Genomic DNA, 13,843 nt, shown 5'->3' with positions numbered 1-13,843 from the left:
TCTTTCAACAACAAACTTATTGTCGAATCACTGACCCATAGAAACAAACACCATCTCGTCACTGTTCTTGCTTCATCACCAGACCCTAACCAATTCTCGATTTGGTTCAAAACCACAATCATCACAGCATCCATCGTATTAATATCTTGATCTCTGTCGGAAAATCAAACCCAATGTTCAATTCGTTCCCGATCATCCACGGCTGTAAGTCAGTTCAATCTCATCACCATACCCCATCAATTCTTCTTCATCTTCCATTTTTAGAGATCGACAATAACATCAACTCCAAATCTTCATCTGAATCACCAAGAACACCTCCAATTTCATAAGAAATCCCTAACAGATTTGATTCTCACACATCTTCAATTTCTGCTCGATTTCCATCTCTCAATTTCTCTGTCTTTTTCTCGATATAGTTTCTCGGCAATAACAGCAGCAGCTGATTTTCTCCTCTCTTTCGACTTGTTTGGTTCACCGTTAAAACCTAAGTGAATAGCGGTATGTATTAGAATAATCAGAATACTATGACGACGTATGTCGACATTCTGCTGTCATTCCTATGACGACATTCTGTTGTACACACTATGACGACGAATGTCGACATTCTGCTGTCATTCCTATGATGACATTCTGTTGTTATTTTCCTTTTCTTATCTTTGTAAACACAATTGTAACCGTGTATATATAAACTACACTGATCAATGAATTAAAATTTACATTGTTGTGAAATCAAACAACCTTGTCAACCATTTCTTTATGGTATACAAGAGCTAGCTTTATTTTTTTTGAGAATCCTAAACATCATGACTCTAGTAGAAGATCAATCAAACACTCCTAAAGTTAATCCTGAAACAGATACTGTTTTAACTCCATCAAGTCCATATTATGTACATCCTTCTGATAATCCTACATCAGTCATCTATACTCCGCTTCTTAATAGTGAAAACTACTGCACTTGGGGAAGAGGAATGATGAAAGCACTTAGTGCGAAAGGAAAAACAGGATACATAGATGGAACTATTGTGAAACCTACAAACCTGACAGACATCTCTCACTGGACGCGTTGCGATGATCTCGTTGGGAGTTGGATTTCCAACTCGGTCGATCCAGGGATTCGATCCAGCACACAGAACTTTCCTTCCGCACGTGAACAATGGATGGAGATAAAGTCCCGGTTCTCACATCACAATTCATCCAAGATTTATGTAATCAAGCAGTCGATTGCAACATTAAAACAAGAGAATCTGAATGTGGCGATGTATTATACTCAACTCAAAACTCTTTGGGATCAGCTAGATACCTTCAGGCCGATCGAACCATGCATCTGCAGAGCAGGTAAAAATTATGTGGATCATCATAATCAAGATAGATCGATGGAATTTTTGCAGGGTTTACACGACAGATTTTCCTCTCTGCGAAGCCAGATTCTTTTAATAGAACCTATGCCATCTCCTGCTAAGATCTACAACCATGTTAGGCAGGAGGAAGAGCAACAAGGTATCAATTCTTCCTCTTTTCCTATGATTGAATCAGAAACTTTATATGCTTCTCGTGGTGATTATCGAACCCAAAGGTTCTCTGCACATCCGGGAGGAAACAACAACCATAGCTCGGGCAATAACAAACGACAACGCCCCTTTTGTGACCATTGCAACAAGCACGGTCATACCAAGGACACCTGCTGGAAACTGAATGGATATCCAAAGGACTTACCAAAGCCCAGAGACTCTGATTCTCATCCTCTCGCTGCTGCCACCATACTAGCGTCTGTGCCTATGCCGGCCGTTGCTGCACCGACTATCTCCGCAGCACAGTATGCCCGGCTTCTCTCGCTGTTGGATCCAGCCAATGAAGGTATCGATATTAGCCCCTCTGCAAACTTTGCAGGTACTATTTTATCTTGTTCGAATCATGTTTGGATAGTAGATAGTGGTGCTACTCATCACATTTGTTCATCTCTTTCTTTCTTTACTACTTATACTTTGGTTACCAAACCAATTAGTGTGCAACTGCCGGATGGATCTCTTACCTCTGTGACACATATTGGAAATATTGATTTGTCTCCGACTCTCAAACTATTGGAAGTTTTTTATATTCCTAGTTTCAAATTCAATTTAATCTCGGTTAGTCAATTGACTAGTTCAACGAATTGTTGTCTCAAATTCTCAAAAGATTATTGTATCTTTCAGGACCTGTCCATGAACACGGAGATTGGATGGATTAAACGCATCGCTGGTCTTTATCATTTCATGTTTCGTCCATTTGCTTTATCACTTTCTGCAAATAAGCCTGTTGATACATGGCATCGCCGTCTCGGCCATCCTAGTATGGATTGTTTTCGTTTTTTAGCTTCCAAATTTGGTTATATTAGCTCTCGGTTTAATCATTCATGTGATGTATGCCCTATGGCAAAAGAAACACGATTGAAGTTTAATAAAAGTCATTCTTTGTCTTCACGACCTTTTCAATTAATTCATGCTGATATATGGGGTCCCATTGCAACTGAATCATTCACTGGTGTGAAATATTTCCTTACAATTGTGGATGATTATACTAGGTGTACTTGGGTTTATCTCATGAAAACTAAATCCGAAACTTTAAAGTTTCTCAAATATTTTTTTTTCTTTTGTGATCACTCAGTTTGGTAATTCTATTACCAGCATCTCCTCTGGTATCAATAAATTTCTCATTCCTCAATTACAAACTTTTCGTTCTGATAATGGGTCTGAGTTCAAATCCACTGAATTACAAAAGTGGTTCCATCAAAACGGTGTTTTACACCAAACCAGTTGTGTTTATACACCACAACAGAATGGTGTTGTCGAAAGAAAACATCGACATCTTCTCAATGTTGCACGTTCATTACGGTTTCAATCCAACTTGCCTCTTCGTTTTTGGGGCGAGTGTATTCTCACTGCTGCGTACTTAATAAACTTAATGCCCACACCGGTTCTGGCTCACAAAACTCCGCATGAACTGTTGTTACATAAATCTCCGGACTATATGTCTTTGCGTGTCTTCGGTTGTTTGTGTTTTGGCAGAAACACGAGAATCTCTCATAAGTTTGATCAGCGTGCTAAACCAGGCATTTTCATTGGTTACCCCCATGGTCAGAAAGGGTACAATTTTTTTTATCTCGAATCAAAACATATATATGTTTCTCGGGATGTCGTTTTTCATGAGGATTGTTTCCCATTTCATGATATCAATACTCACTTCCAGACATCCCCACCTGTGCAATCTTCAGAATATATTCATTACGATTCTATTTTTAATTCACAATCTTCTACTCCTGTGCATTTGTCACAGCCTTCATTGCATGATCCTTCCATGCATGTTCCTGACAGCCATACAGGCAACTCCAATGTTACTGATTCTTTGCCGAGCGACTTGGATTCTGCAGCCACTGATCCTTTTACCAGTGTACCTCCTGCTCTTCCTGTTCGCTCACATACCTTGCCGAGCAACAAATCTCCCGATTCTAGCTCGCCGAACACGCCAGTTCTCTCTTCGCCAGACGCATCTGTTGTTACACGCACAGATTTTCCGTCTGTAACTGCAGTTCCTTCTACCTCTATCCCTGCAGATGATCCAGGACCTACACATGCTCCTCCATCGGCCCCTGCAGTCCCTTCCGTGGACTCCTCAAATCTGCAGCAAATACCTGCAGCTCTTACAGATTCTCGATTTTCTCGTGCTAGGAATCCACCAGCTTATTTAAAAGACTATCACTGCTTTTCTACTGAATGTACTTCAACTTCAGTTCATCCTATGACTAATTATTTTTCATTCGACAAGTTTTCACCTTCTCATAAATCTTTTCTTACTAAGGTTATTTTGTCCGCAGAACCTAAATCCTTTTCTCAAGCCACTCAATGCCCTAAATGGCGTGCAACAATGGCAAAAGAGATAATAGCTCTCGAAGCAAATGACACTTGGATTATTGTTGATTTGCCACCACGGAAAACAGCCATTGGATGCAAATGGGTGTATAAAATCAAATTTAAATCTGATGGTACCGTGGAACGATACAAGGCTCGTCTCGTGGCAAAAGGATACACTCAGCAAGAAGGAATCGCCTACTATGACACCTTTGCCCCTGTTGCCAAACTGGTGACTGTTCGCGTCCTACTGTCTATTGCGGCAATTAAAAATTGGTCTCTTCATCAACTCGATGTCAATAATGCGTTTCTTCAGGGAGATATAGATGAAGAAATATACATGAAAATTCCTCCCGGACTAGCTAGAAAAGGTGAGTCCAAAGTTTTTAAACTTAAGAAATCCATTTATGGTCTTAAACAAGCCTCTCGTCAATGGTTTGCCAACCTTTCCTCCATTTTATTACAGGAAGGATTTCAGAAATCTCTATGTGATACTTCTCTTTTCACATATCATCAAGGCACAACATCTATGTTTGTCCTTGTCTATGTAGATGATATCATCATTACTGGCACAGATAATGATTTCATTATTTCACTTAAATCACGTCTTGCCTATCATTTTTCAATTAAAGATCTTGGTCGTCTTCAATATTTCTTAGGCATTGAAGTTTCACGATCCTCTAAAGGTATTTTTCTATGTCAATGAAAGTATATTCTTGACATTCTTAAGGATTCTGGACTTACAGGAGCTCGTGTTTCATCATTTCCGATGGATACACATCTTAAGTTATTACCTACTGATGGTGAGGCTTTACCTGATTCCAGCTCTTATCGTCGTCTTATTGGAAGACTTTTGTATCTTACTGTCACTCGTCCAGATATTACGTATGCCTTAAATTATTTGACTCAATTCATGCAACATCCGCATACCGCTCATCTTGATGCTGCCCATCGTGTCTTACGATATCTTAAAGGTACCATTGGACATGGTATTTTTCTTTCTTCGTCCAGTAATCTTTCTTTACATGGATACTCGGATTCAGACTGGGAAGGATGTCCTATAACTAGGAGTTCTACCACAGGATATTTAGTTACAATAGGCTCCAGTCCTATTTCCTGGAAATCAAAGAAGCAGCCAACGGTTTCTCGCTCTTCGGCTGAAGTTGAATATCGTGCATTGGCCAACTTAACAGCTGAGCTACAATGGTTGCGATATCTTTTTAATGACATGCGTATTTCATGTCCTCTTCCTATCACCATCTCCTGTGATAGTCAAGCAACAATTCATATTGCCCAGAATCCTGTATTTCACGAACGTACTAAACATATTGAAATTGATTGTTATTTCGTACGTGAGAAGTTGATCAGTGGATTGATTTTTCCGACGTATCTTCCGTCCTCCGATCAACTAGCAGATATTTTTACAAAGCCTTTGGGTGCTCCACAGTTTGGCCGATTGGTTCACAAGTTGGGAGTTCGTTCGGGCTCTACCGCTCCAACTTGAGGGGGGGTAATAGAATAATCAGAATACTATGACGACGTATGTCGACATTCTGCTGTCATTCCTATGACGACATTATGTTGTACACACTATGACGACGTATGTCGACATTCTGCTGTCATTCCTATGATGACATTATGTTGTTATTTTCCTTTTCTTATCTTTGTAAACACAATTGTAACCGTGTATATATAAACTACGCTGATCAATGAATTAAAATTTACATTGTTGTGAAATCAAACAACCTTGTCAACCGTTTCTTTAGTATGGACATGAATGGATCAGATTTCATTATTATGTTTTTTTTCTAGGGTTGCAACTCTTTCAAGGATCGTAAAGGGTAAACAGGTAATGATGCACTTATTCTCTTGACTGGTTCTACGATTGTAGTCCAGTTTGGTTGACCTGACGAAATATATAACTGTTGTGGTACTTTATTAATTTTCAAAAAAACGGTGGCAGTTTCTTAAACCGGAAATCTGAAGTGTGGTATTTTATTAAAATTCCCAAAATAGTTTCGAGCAGCTCATATCTTAAAATTTTGGGACCTGTTAGGGGATTGATCTGTTAGGTTGACATCTTTGCTGTACAGATATACAATGTCAGCACAGGAGAAGTAACACCATGGATCAAGTCGACAGTATTTATCAATTTAGAGAAACAGAATGTCATTGTAGAAGTTGATGAGCATCCGGAATGTTATTTTGGATCCGATCCTATTACTGGAAAACATAAAGCTATTTTTCTGTGGTATGAAGGTAAATTCAAAGATCTTCCAGTTTGCGAGGTCTTGGCTGTAGGGGACAATGCATGGAGAAGTATTGATGACGCACCTCCATGTAAACCCAATGGAAATATCAGTGCTTATGCCAATGGTTCCATATATTGGTTTATGTACAATAGAAATGCACCTTTGAGTGGTGGCCATGATTATGGAGAGGCAGTTGAGTATTCTGAATCCATAATGGCATTTGGTATTGGATCTGAGAAGTTTAGGGTGATCATGATTCCCAAATTCACCATTTTAGAGTATACTGTGCATTCCTGCGACGGATTCTTAGAAATGGATGGGTGTCTAACGGTGATACATCGAAGAGATCGCACGGTGAAGATGTGGAAATTTCATGATTATAATAAAGAGATTGGAACCTCTATTAATAGTAGTGCAAAAAATTGGACTGAAGTGACTATCATATTACCTTCTTATATTTCTTTTCATATGTCTATTTACTTCCATTCCATTGCTGGAAAAGACCAGATGATCTTAGAAACTTACAATCCACCACCTAGCATGGATGAAGACATGTATGGTGGTTTTGAGAGGAATGTAAAGTTCGCCTGCTTTTATTCTTACAGTCGGATAAAGAAGATTTTCAGGAAGTTCAAAATCAAAGGAATATCATTCTTTCCGGCAGATTGCAGTACTGAATGTGCAACTTTTGTAGAAAATCTTTTATCTGTTGAGAAGAAACTGCAACACTAGTGAGCTCAGCCCTCAAGTTAAGTGCATCAACTTTCCTTTTTGATAATTGTCTTTAAGAAATGGTGTTTATTTGGTAGAATTATTCGCATATGTTCTATCTTTTATGCTTTTTTGATTGTTGAGTATGGTCTTCTATCTTCTGTTGGTAAACATGATCGTATTTAACCCAATGCGCTCTTTTTGTAGGTAGTACTTGTAACTTGCACAGTTGCACTCTTAAGTCTTATCGTCAATTAAGTTTAACCTTTCACGCAAGAACTATGCTTTTATTTTGTATTGGTAAATCCACCAGTTTTGCATGACTATATAATACGACCTCCGCTTCTGGAAAGAGATACTATCACTTTTCATTTTGGCCCGGGCTAAAATGAAAAATTCGGTACAAGTCCCAACAGATTGTGAAGGTTTACTGCACTTGAGCCTTTCAGACTGTTAATGTCGTTCAGGAATTCTGGAATGTTCTGCAGCAAGATCAGTTTACACTCGATCACTATATTTCAAGGAGGAGGTCAGTCATGTTTGGTTATCAAACTTACTTTACAGAGAGAGTATTAAGTATCCTTTTCGTTTATTCTGGTAGCTAGGTGTTAACCCATGCCATTCCGCATATAGTTAGTGCATGGGTGAGGCAAGATTAAGGTTCGCTGGCCTTAGCATGGCAGAAATTTGTGCAATAGTCAGGAAGAAAATCTTCTCAGACTGCATCATATGCCACAAGGCTTTGTAATTGAACCCCAATTTCATGCCAGAATAAGTAAAACAACCCTAGAATCCTTTAGCTAGATTCCTGGAGCTACTGGTGGCTCCATTGGATTACACAGCTGCAGAGAAACGAAGGGCGAAGCATTTTTATACTCCCTAGCTAGTCTCCAAAATATGGATTACCGGCCAAAAAGGAATACAAGGTGATTTGTATATGGGATATGATCAGAGCCGGGAAGAATTATCACTGGCCCTGGGAAACAATTTGTGAAGTCTTGACTGTAGGCAGACGGATCAACGAGTTTCTCGACTGTTTAGGAGATCGAAAATCTACTTTGGAGGATTTTACTATAGTGTCTGTATCTGATGCAGTCTCAATTCGTTTAGCATACTTGCTACTATGTTGTAAACTTGTAATGTACGTTCTCGTTCTTATTTATCGGAGAAACGTGATGAACTGTGCGACTTAAAATATGTTTTCAGATGATCTTTTCTCTTTTGAGCAACAAAGCAGCAACCTCAAAGACACTCCAACTTTTAGTATTTACCGAAACCCTCAATGCTTCTTGAACTTCTCAAACTTCAAGAATGAACGAAATATTCAGCCAGAAGTAGAGTACAAGATCCTAAAATTTCTCCCATTGCCTGTGAATAGCACTACACAGTACACACCAATATGCTGGTACACAGCACGGATTCAGTATAAACGTAATCATCTCATATCCTCATTCCCTGGTAACATCAGGTACACTCCTTCACATAAGAATTGGAAACAAACACTTAAAAATGGTATTCCATGCCGCTTTATAATCATCTAATTTGCTCACAAGTCATAACTACATGGACCATATGCAAGCTGCAGAAAATTGCCCAGCAAAAATTAAAATGGTCCTACCGTATAGACTCCGAATCAAAAGTTGTCCAGCATGACGTGAGATACTGTCTCTGGCAGGAAAGCAATGTAAACCTAACTTGCACTAATAAAAACAACAAACACTAAAAAACAGCTAACTCAGCGTTCAAATATGAATCCTGGATTGCTCAGACATTCCCATTATAACCAGAGAGTTGCATTAATAGTAGCCTAAAGTTTAGCATGATACATACTGATAACAAAGCAAAAATAAATTAGGTCTAGAATGGACACCCATCAGTAAAGCACACTACAGTGCCTAAAATTTCATTAAACTTCAGCTGCTCATTAATATATAACACAAAGCTAATGTATTTAGACACTTACGATATGCCCCAAAAAAGGCCTTTAAATTAGGTTGGTTCACGCCTTCACAGATACTTTTTTCTAGGAGGTCGTCATTATGTTTACTAGAACAATTCAGCACAGGGCCCTATTAGATGATATATAACATCAACTGCAAGGATTTCTCTAACAGACAGTAATGGAGACTTTAGATTCAATAATACAAACAGAACATACTGCTCCAAACCAGATGCAGAAAACAATAATAAAGGTCTCTTTACGATAAACAGGATTTATATTCTGATGATTATTGAGCGTGTAATGCTTGATGCCCTTACTACCATAATCTGATGAAGATCATTCAAAACCTTTGGTCTATGCTGCTCTTTCAAAACCACCCCCAACCTGCATATGCAGCCATTCTGATGCTGATCCCGGTCCAAACTCACTAGCTGCTTGTGCAACAAACGCCATTCCAGCGTCATATGTCTGCACATAAAATTTATTATTTATTGAACAGATTACTGAGCAAGTTGATAGTTGTCGTTTGAAATTTCACCAAAAATTTGAAGCTCATTGCGAAGCTGATGGCTGTACCAAGTGAAGGAAAGCAAATAGTATAAAGTGCTATATACAGATACTTGTGTTCCTAACAGTTCATAACTCGTAAGCTATAAGACTAAAGGACTGCTTAAAAGTAAAAGAACTGCAGAGTGAAACCTCTTCTTTTGTGTCGCATGTTTTTCCTGTAGCCTGCAAAGATCTTCTAGAAAACCAAGTTACGATTTTAGCAATACCAGCACAGATTTTAGGTCAACTTTCTAGCAGTTTTTCTTTGGTATGCAGAAACATGTCATTTAACATGTGAAATTCTATACAGTATGATTCTGCACTCACCATACTTTGACTTGCATCTCTGGGAGGATAACCATCATTAGAGGGAGCGACTCTTGAGTTAACGGCTTCAAGCTTCATTGAAAGGAACTACAAAATTCAACAGTACTCTTATGGACTTATTCAGGTTGACTTGAACAGTAAATAAAACACAGGCAACGTGAAATACTCGATGTTACATACCTCAACCTGACGCTGTAGTGATTGGATGTAATTAATTATCTCATCAAGGACCAGTGCTTTACCGATAACCTGCTTCAGCATAGAAAAATAACTTCAGAGGCATTCTTGGGAAGGGAGTAGGAAACCATTTTCAGGATTTAAGGAAAGGAATTTACAAAATTGATGACTACCTCCTCCTATATGATATAGAATTTAACTGTGAATGAAGTAAAAGAAAAGATGAAAGCAAGAGAATATCAACAGTATATTTACTGCACCTTATTACATCCAGGAACCAAATCTTGAAGAATCTTCATCCTCTCACTAATCTTTTCTCTTCTAGCCTGCCCAAAAATCACAATTCCGATAACCAAATTAGAATTAACTACTTACCTGCAGCTCATAGGTCTCAACAAAGAACATTAAAATCAGTAATAACATGTTGACTCAGAGTTTGATTGTATCCAAGTAAGTAGCAGATTGTTATTACTCTCAACATTTACTAAAGCCACTCTATTTCCTTTCCTGGATCAGTTGCCAAAATTGCATATGAAAGAGAAGATAAGCTATTTACTCTTTCAGCTAGACTGTGACTGTCAGTAGCTTGCCCCCTTCTGGCTCGCACATGGATATAGTCCTGTTTAGGCGGTGGTTCCAAAGGTTGTGTACTTTCAGCTGGCTTATTATCGAATCCTGAACTCTCCTCCCCTTCAGTTTTTGAGCCACCATTTCTTGATTCCGAAACATTTGGAAGTTTGCCATCAAAATCATTCTAGTCCAAGAAGAAAATCACAACATAATTAGGTCAGCGAAGCTATCCATTAATTCACACAATTAGTAGTCCACAGTCAACTACCTCTACAATTACATATTCTGACAAACAAAGCTATACCAAATTCACATGAACAACATCATTATATCACTTAATTTTGTTCTAAATCAGAAATTTCATGCGCTCTGATAATGAGCAGCAATCTAATTCAACAAATTAAACACATACAGAGAGAAGAGAGGGAGAGGAAGATACCATTTCATTGCCACTGCTGGTAGAAACAAGCTTAGATTCATCTTCAGATAGAGAGGCTAATTCTGCTCCTCTCCTCTTTTTTCTACTACCACTTCTCCCCCTAATTTGTTCAGTAACAGTAGAGTCATCAAGTGAAGCCCCAATTTCTCCAAACCCACTTAAATTCTGTCCTCCTCCATACCCACCACCTCTCCTAACATCTAATGCACCAGCAATAGATTCACCACCACTATTAATCTGATCATGGAAAGGCCAAATCTCAGAGAAACTAATAGGATCATTCATCATACTGGTAGGATCCATCAAGTCCCAAACAAGAAAAAACTTGACATTTGCTCTAAAATGAAGACTAAAAACTAAAAACCCTAACTTGGTTGTTTTTTTAGCATGTATAGTGACATCTAGTTAGAGATTTGAAGTGGGTTTTTATTTGTTTTTTGATTAGTAACCTTGAAATGGAAATGAGAGCAAAAAAGATGGTTTTGAAGGAATGCTTTTAAGGAAAATAACCGAGACAATGACTGTTAACGAAAATGAAAGCCACTGAAGAAAAGAAAGGGGGGAAGGAAGAAGAGAAGAGCAAAGAGAAGAAGAAGAAGGAAGGAAGAGTCTAAGAGAGGTGGGTGACAGACAGACTGACTGATCACTACGCCTCAGTCTCACTGCTCACTGTGTAAAAGAAAAGAAAGAGAGAGACATCGGGAGTTGAAAAGAATTCAACAAATGTGAGGTTTTCTCGGACAGGAGTGTACACTAATCGATATAATCGGAGTAAATTGTAGGTGGTCTGTTTTGTGTTGAAAATACGTTATTTCGGTTATTTTTTGTATTTTTTTTTAAAGATGATGAGGCCTATTCCTATGCACATGTCAAAAAAGAAGGTATTTAGCACACCAGGTGGCATGGCAAATCAATTGTGCCATTATGAGAAAACCACAGACTGATCGACTTTCTAGCGAGCGTTATTGTGAATATCGATGACGTTGGACATTACATCGAGCGATGTAAATAGTATCGCTATATTATGATTATTCGCCCAATCGATATTTTGCAACGGTTATTTCCCCCTACTGGTTTCTATATATACGCCCTCGTATTTCTCCAAGTTACTCACACCTACTTCAACCTATATTTCACCAATTTCTCTATTTCTATTCTCATTTTAAATTTCATAATCATCAATAGCGAGATCCAATGAAGAGAGGAATGTTATTATGAATCGGTTTAGATTACAACAAGAAATGCATCGAAGGAGGTTGCAAGAACTTGATGATGTGGAAGCCGAAGATAATAAACTAATTGATACTCTGATGCTTGTACATACAGGTCAAATACCTAGAGTTCCAGAGCCACAAGAAGTATTCTCAAGAAGGTATACGTATCGAGAGAGGGAATTTTACTATCAGAAGCTGATGCATGATTATTTTCTTCTCAATTGTGTGTACTCTGATCAAAATTTTCAAGGTCGATTCCGTATGTCTCGTCATCTGGTGATAAAGACTATTGAAGAGCTTTGTCGAGTAGAACCCAATTTAATTATCAGTTTGATGCACTCAATATTAGAGGTCATAGTCCTGAACAAAAAGTTATTTCGTCTTTAAGGATTCTAGGTTATGGGACTCCAGTGGATGCGAACGATGAGTACCTTCGTATGGGTAAAACAACTTCATTCACTTACCTTTCATTGTTTTGTGAAGTAATGATTAATCATTTTGGTTCAACATATTTACGAAAACCAACCGAGGAAGATTTTAGAGAAATATTGAGGGAGAATGAGGAAAGGGGATTCCCAAGAATGTTAGGTAGTCTCGATTGTATGCATTGGGCATGGCAAGGATGCCATGTTTATTGGGCCGGTCAATATAAGGGTCATTATTCAAAACCAACAATTATCCTTGAAGCTGCTTCTTATGATTGTTGGATATGGCACCCTTTGTTTGGTCTTTCGGGTTCACAAAATGATATCAATGTTTTGCAAAAGTTGCCTCTGTTTGAAGATTTGAAGCATGGAATTTGTCCCCAAGTCCATTTCATGATCAACGCCCACCAGTGCACTCATGGCTATTATCTTGCAGATGGTATCTACCCAAAATGGTCCACCTTGGTTCAATGCTACCGTCAGCCTCCTGCCGGTGCATTGAGACGTTCATACCGCCATTTTAACAATGCCCAAATGTCAGCGAGGAAGGATGTAGAACGCGCTTTTGGAATTTTGAAGAGGAAGTTCGCTATCATTTATGGCCCATATCGTGGGTTGAGTCCTCGTGAAATGGATAAGACTATGCTCACTTACATAGTTCTTCATAACATGATAATTCAGGAAACCCGTCGTGGTTCAAAGTGAACTAACTATGAATATGAAGATTTGAGGCCGGAGATTCAACCATAAAGAGGTGTCCCTGCAAGGAATTACGCTCAAATGACTAATTACATTCAGAACCGAAATTTGTATGACAATTTAAGAGAAGATATGAGATTGAATTTTTGGGCAGAGCATGGAAGACAATGAGTTATATGTATTTTTATATAAGTTATGTATTTTAATTTGAGTTATTTATTTTTATTTAAGTTATGTATTTTTATTTAAGTTAATGAGTAATAGACTTATTTAAGTTAATGAGCAATAACATTTCAAATTAATCAAATTTTCATTTCAAACTAATATTAAGTGGAATGCAACAACAACATATCAAATTAAAATACAATACTTCAAATTAAAACTTAATTTAATACATCAATCATCTAGAGGAACCACTACATCAAACTCATCATTAGTTCCATCCCCACCATCGTCACCATTGTTATTAGTAAATCCAGCTTGTTGTTCAATATGTGCTTGAATTCTGTCAAATTCAATTTGCCACACATGTTATTGCTGGGCGTTCATAATTGAAGTGTTAGCTTGAAGAATGTTATGCTTATCATAGTCAAACCCAAATTTTTCTTGAGAAAGACGACTTTTTTTACTCTCCACGTTTTGAAATTTCCTATCAAC

General features: G+C 38.1%; 2 protein-coding genes across 2 annotated transcripts; one reads left to right on the top strand and one right to left on the bottom strand.

The window, feature by feature from the left end:
* Window positions 1-8,717: 8,717 nt before the first annotated feature.
* Window positions 8,718-11,557, bottom strand: LOC113318752 (transcription factor BHLH089-like). Its single transcript, XM_026566988.1, has 6 exons — window positions 10,849-11,557; window positions 10,396-10,593; window positions 10,100-10,165; window positions 9,843-9,911; window positions 9,663-9,749; window positions 8,718-9,254 (listed from the first exon to the last, which is right to left on the bottom strand). The coding sequence occupies exons 1-6, from the start codon at window positions 11,149-11,151 to the stop codon at window positions 9,141-9,143; spliced, it is 837 nt and encodes a 278-aa protein (XP_026422773.1). The 5' UTR covers window positions 11,152-11,557; the 3' UTR covers window positions 8,718-9,140.
* Window positions 11,558-12,643: 1,086 nt separating this feature from the next.
* On the top strand, window positions 12,644-13,192 carry LOC113315449. The gene has a single exon (XM_026563726.1). The coding sequence runs from the start codon at window positions 12,644-12,646 to the stop codon at window positions 13,190-13,192; it is 549 nt and encodes a 182-aa protein (XP_026419511.1).
* The last annotated feature ends 651 nt before the right edge of the window (window positions 13,193-13,843 follow it).

This window comes from Papaver somniferum, chromosome 10 (assembly GCF_003573695.1).
Source record: "Papaver somniferum cultivar HN1 chromosome 10, ASM357369v1, whole genome shotgun sequence".
NCBI lineage: Eukaryota > Viridiplantae > Streptophyta > Magnoliopsida > Ranunculales > Papaveraceae > Papaver > Papaver somniferum.
This window is presented reverse-complemented; position numbering and strand designations above follow the sequence as displayed.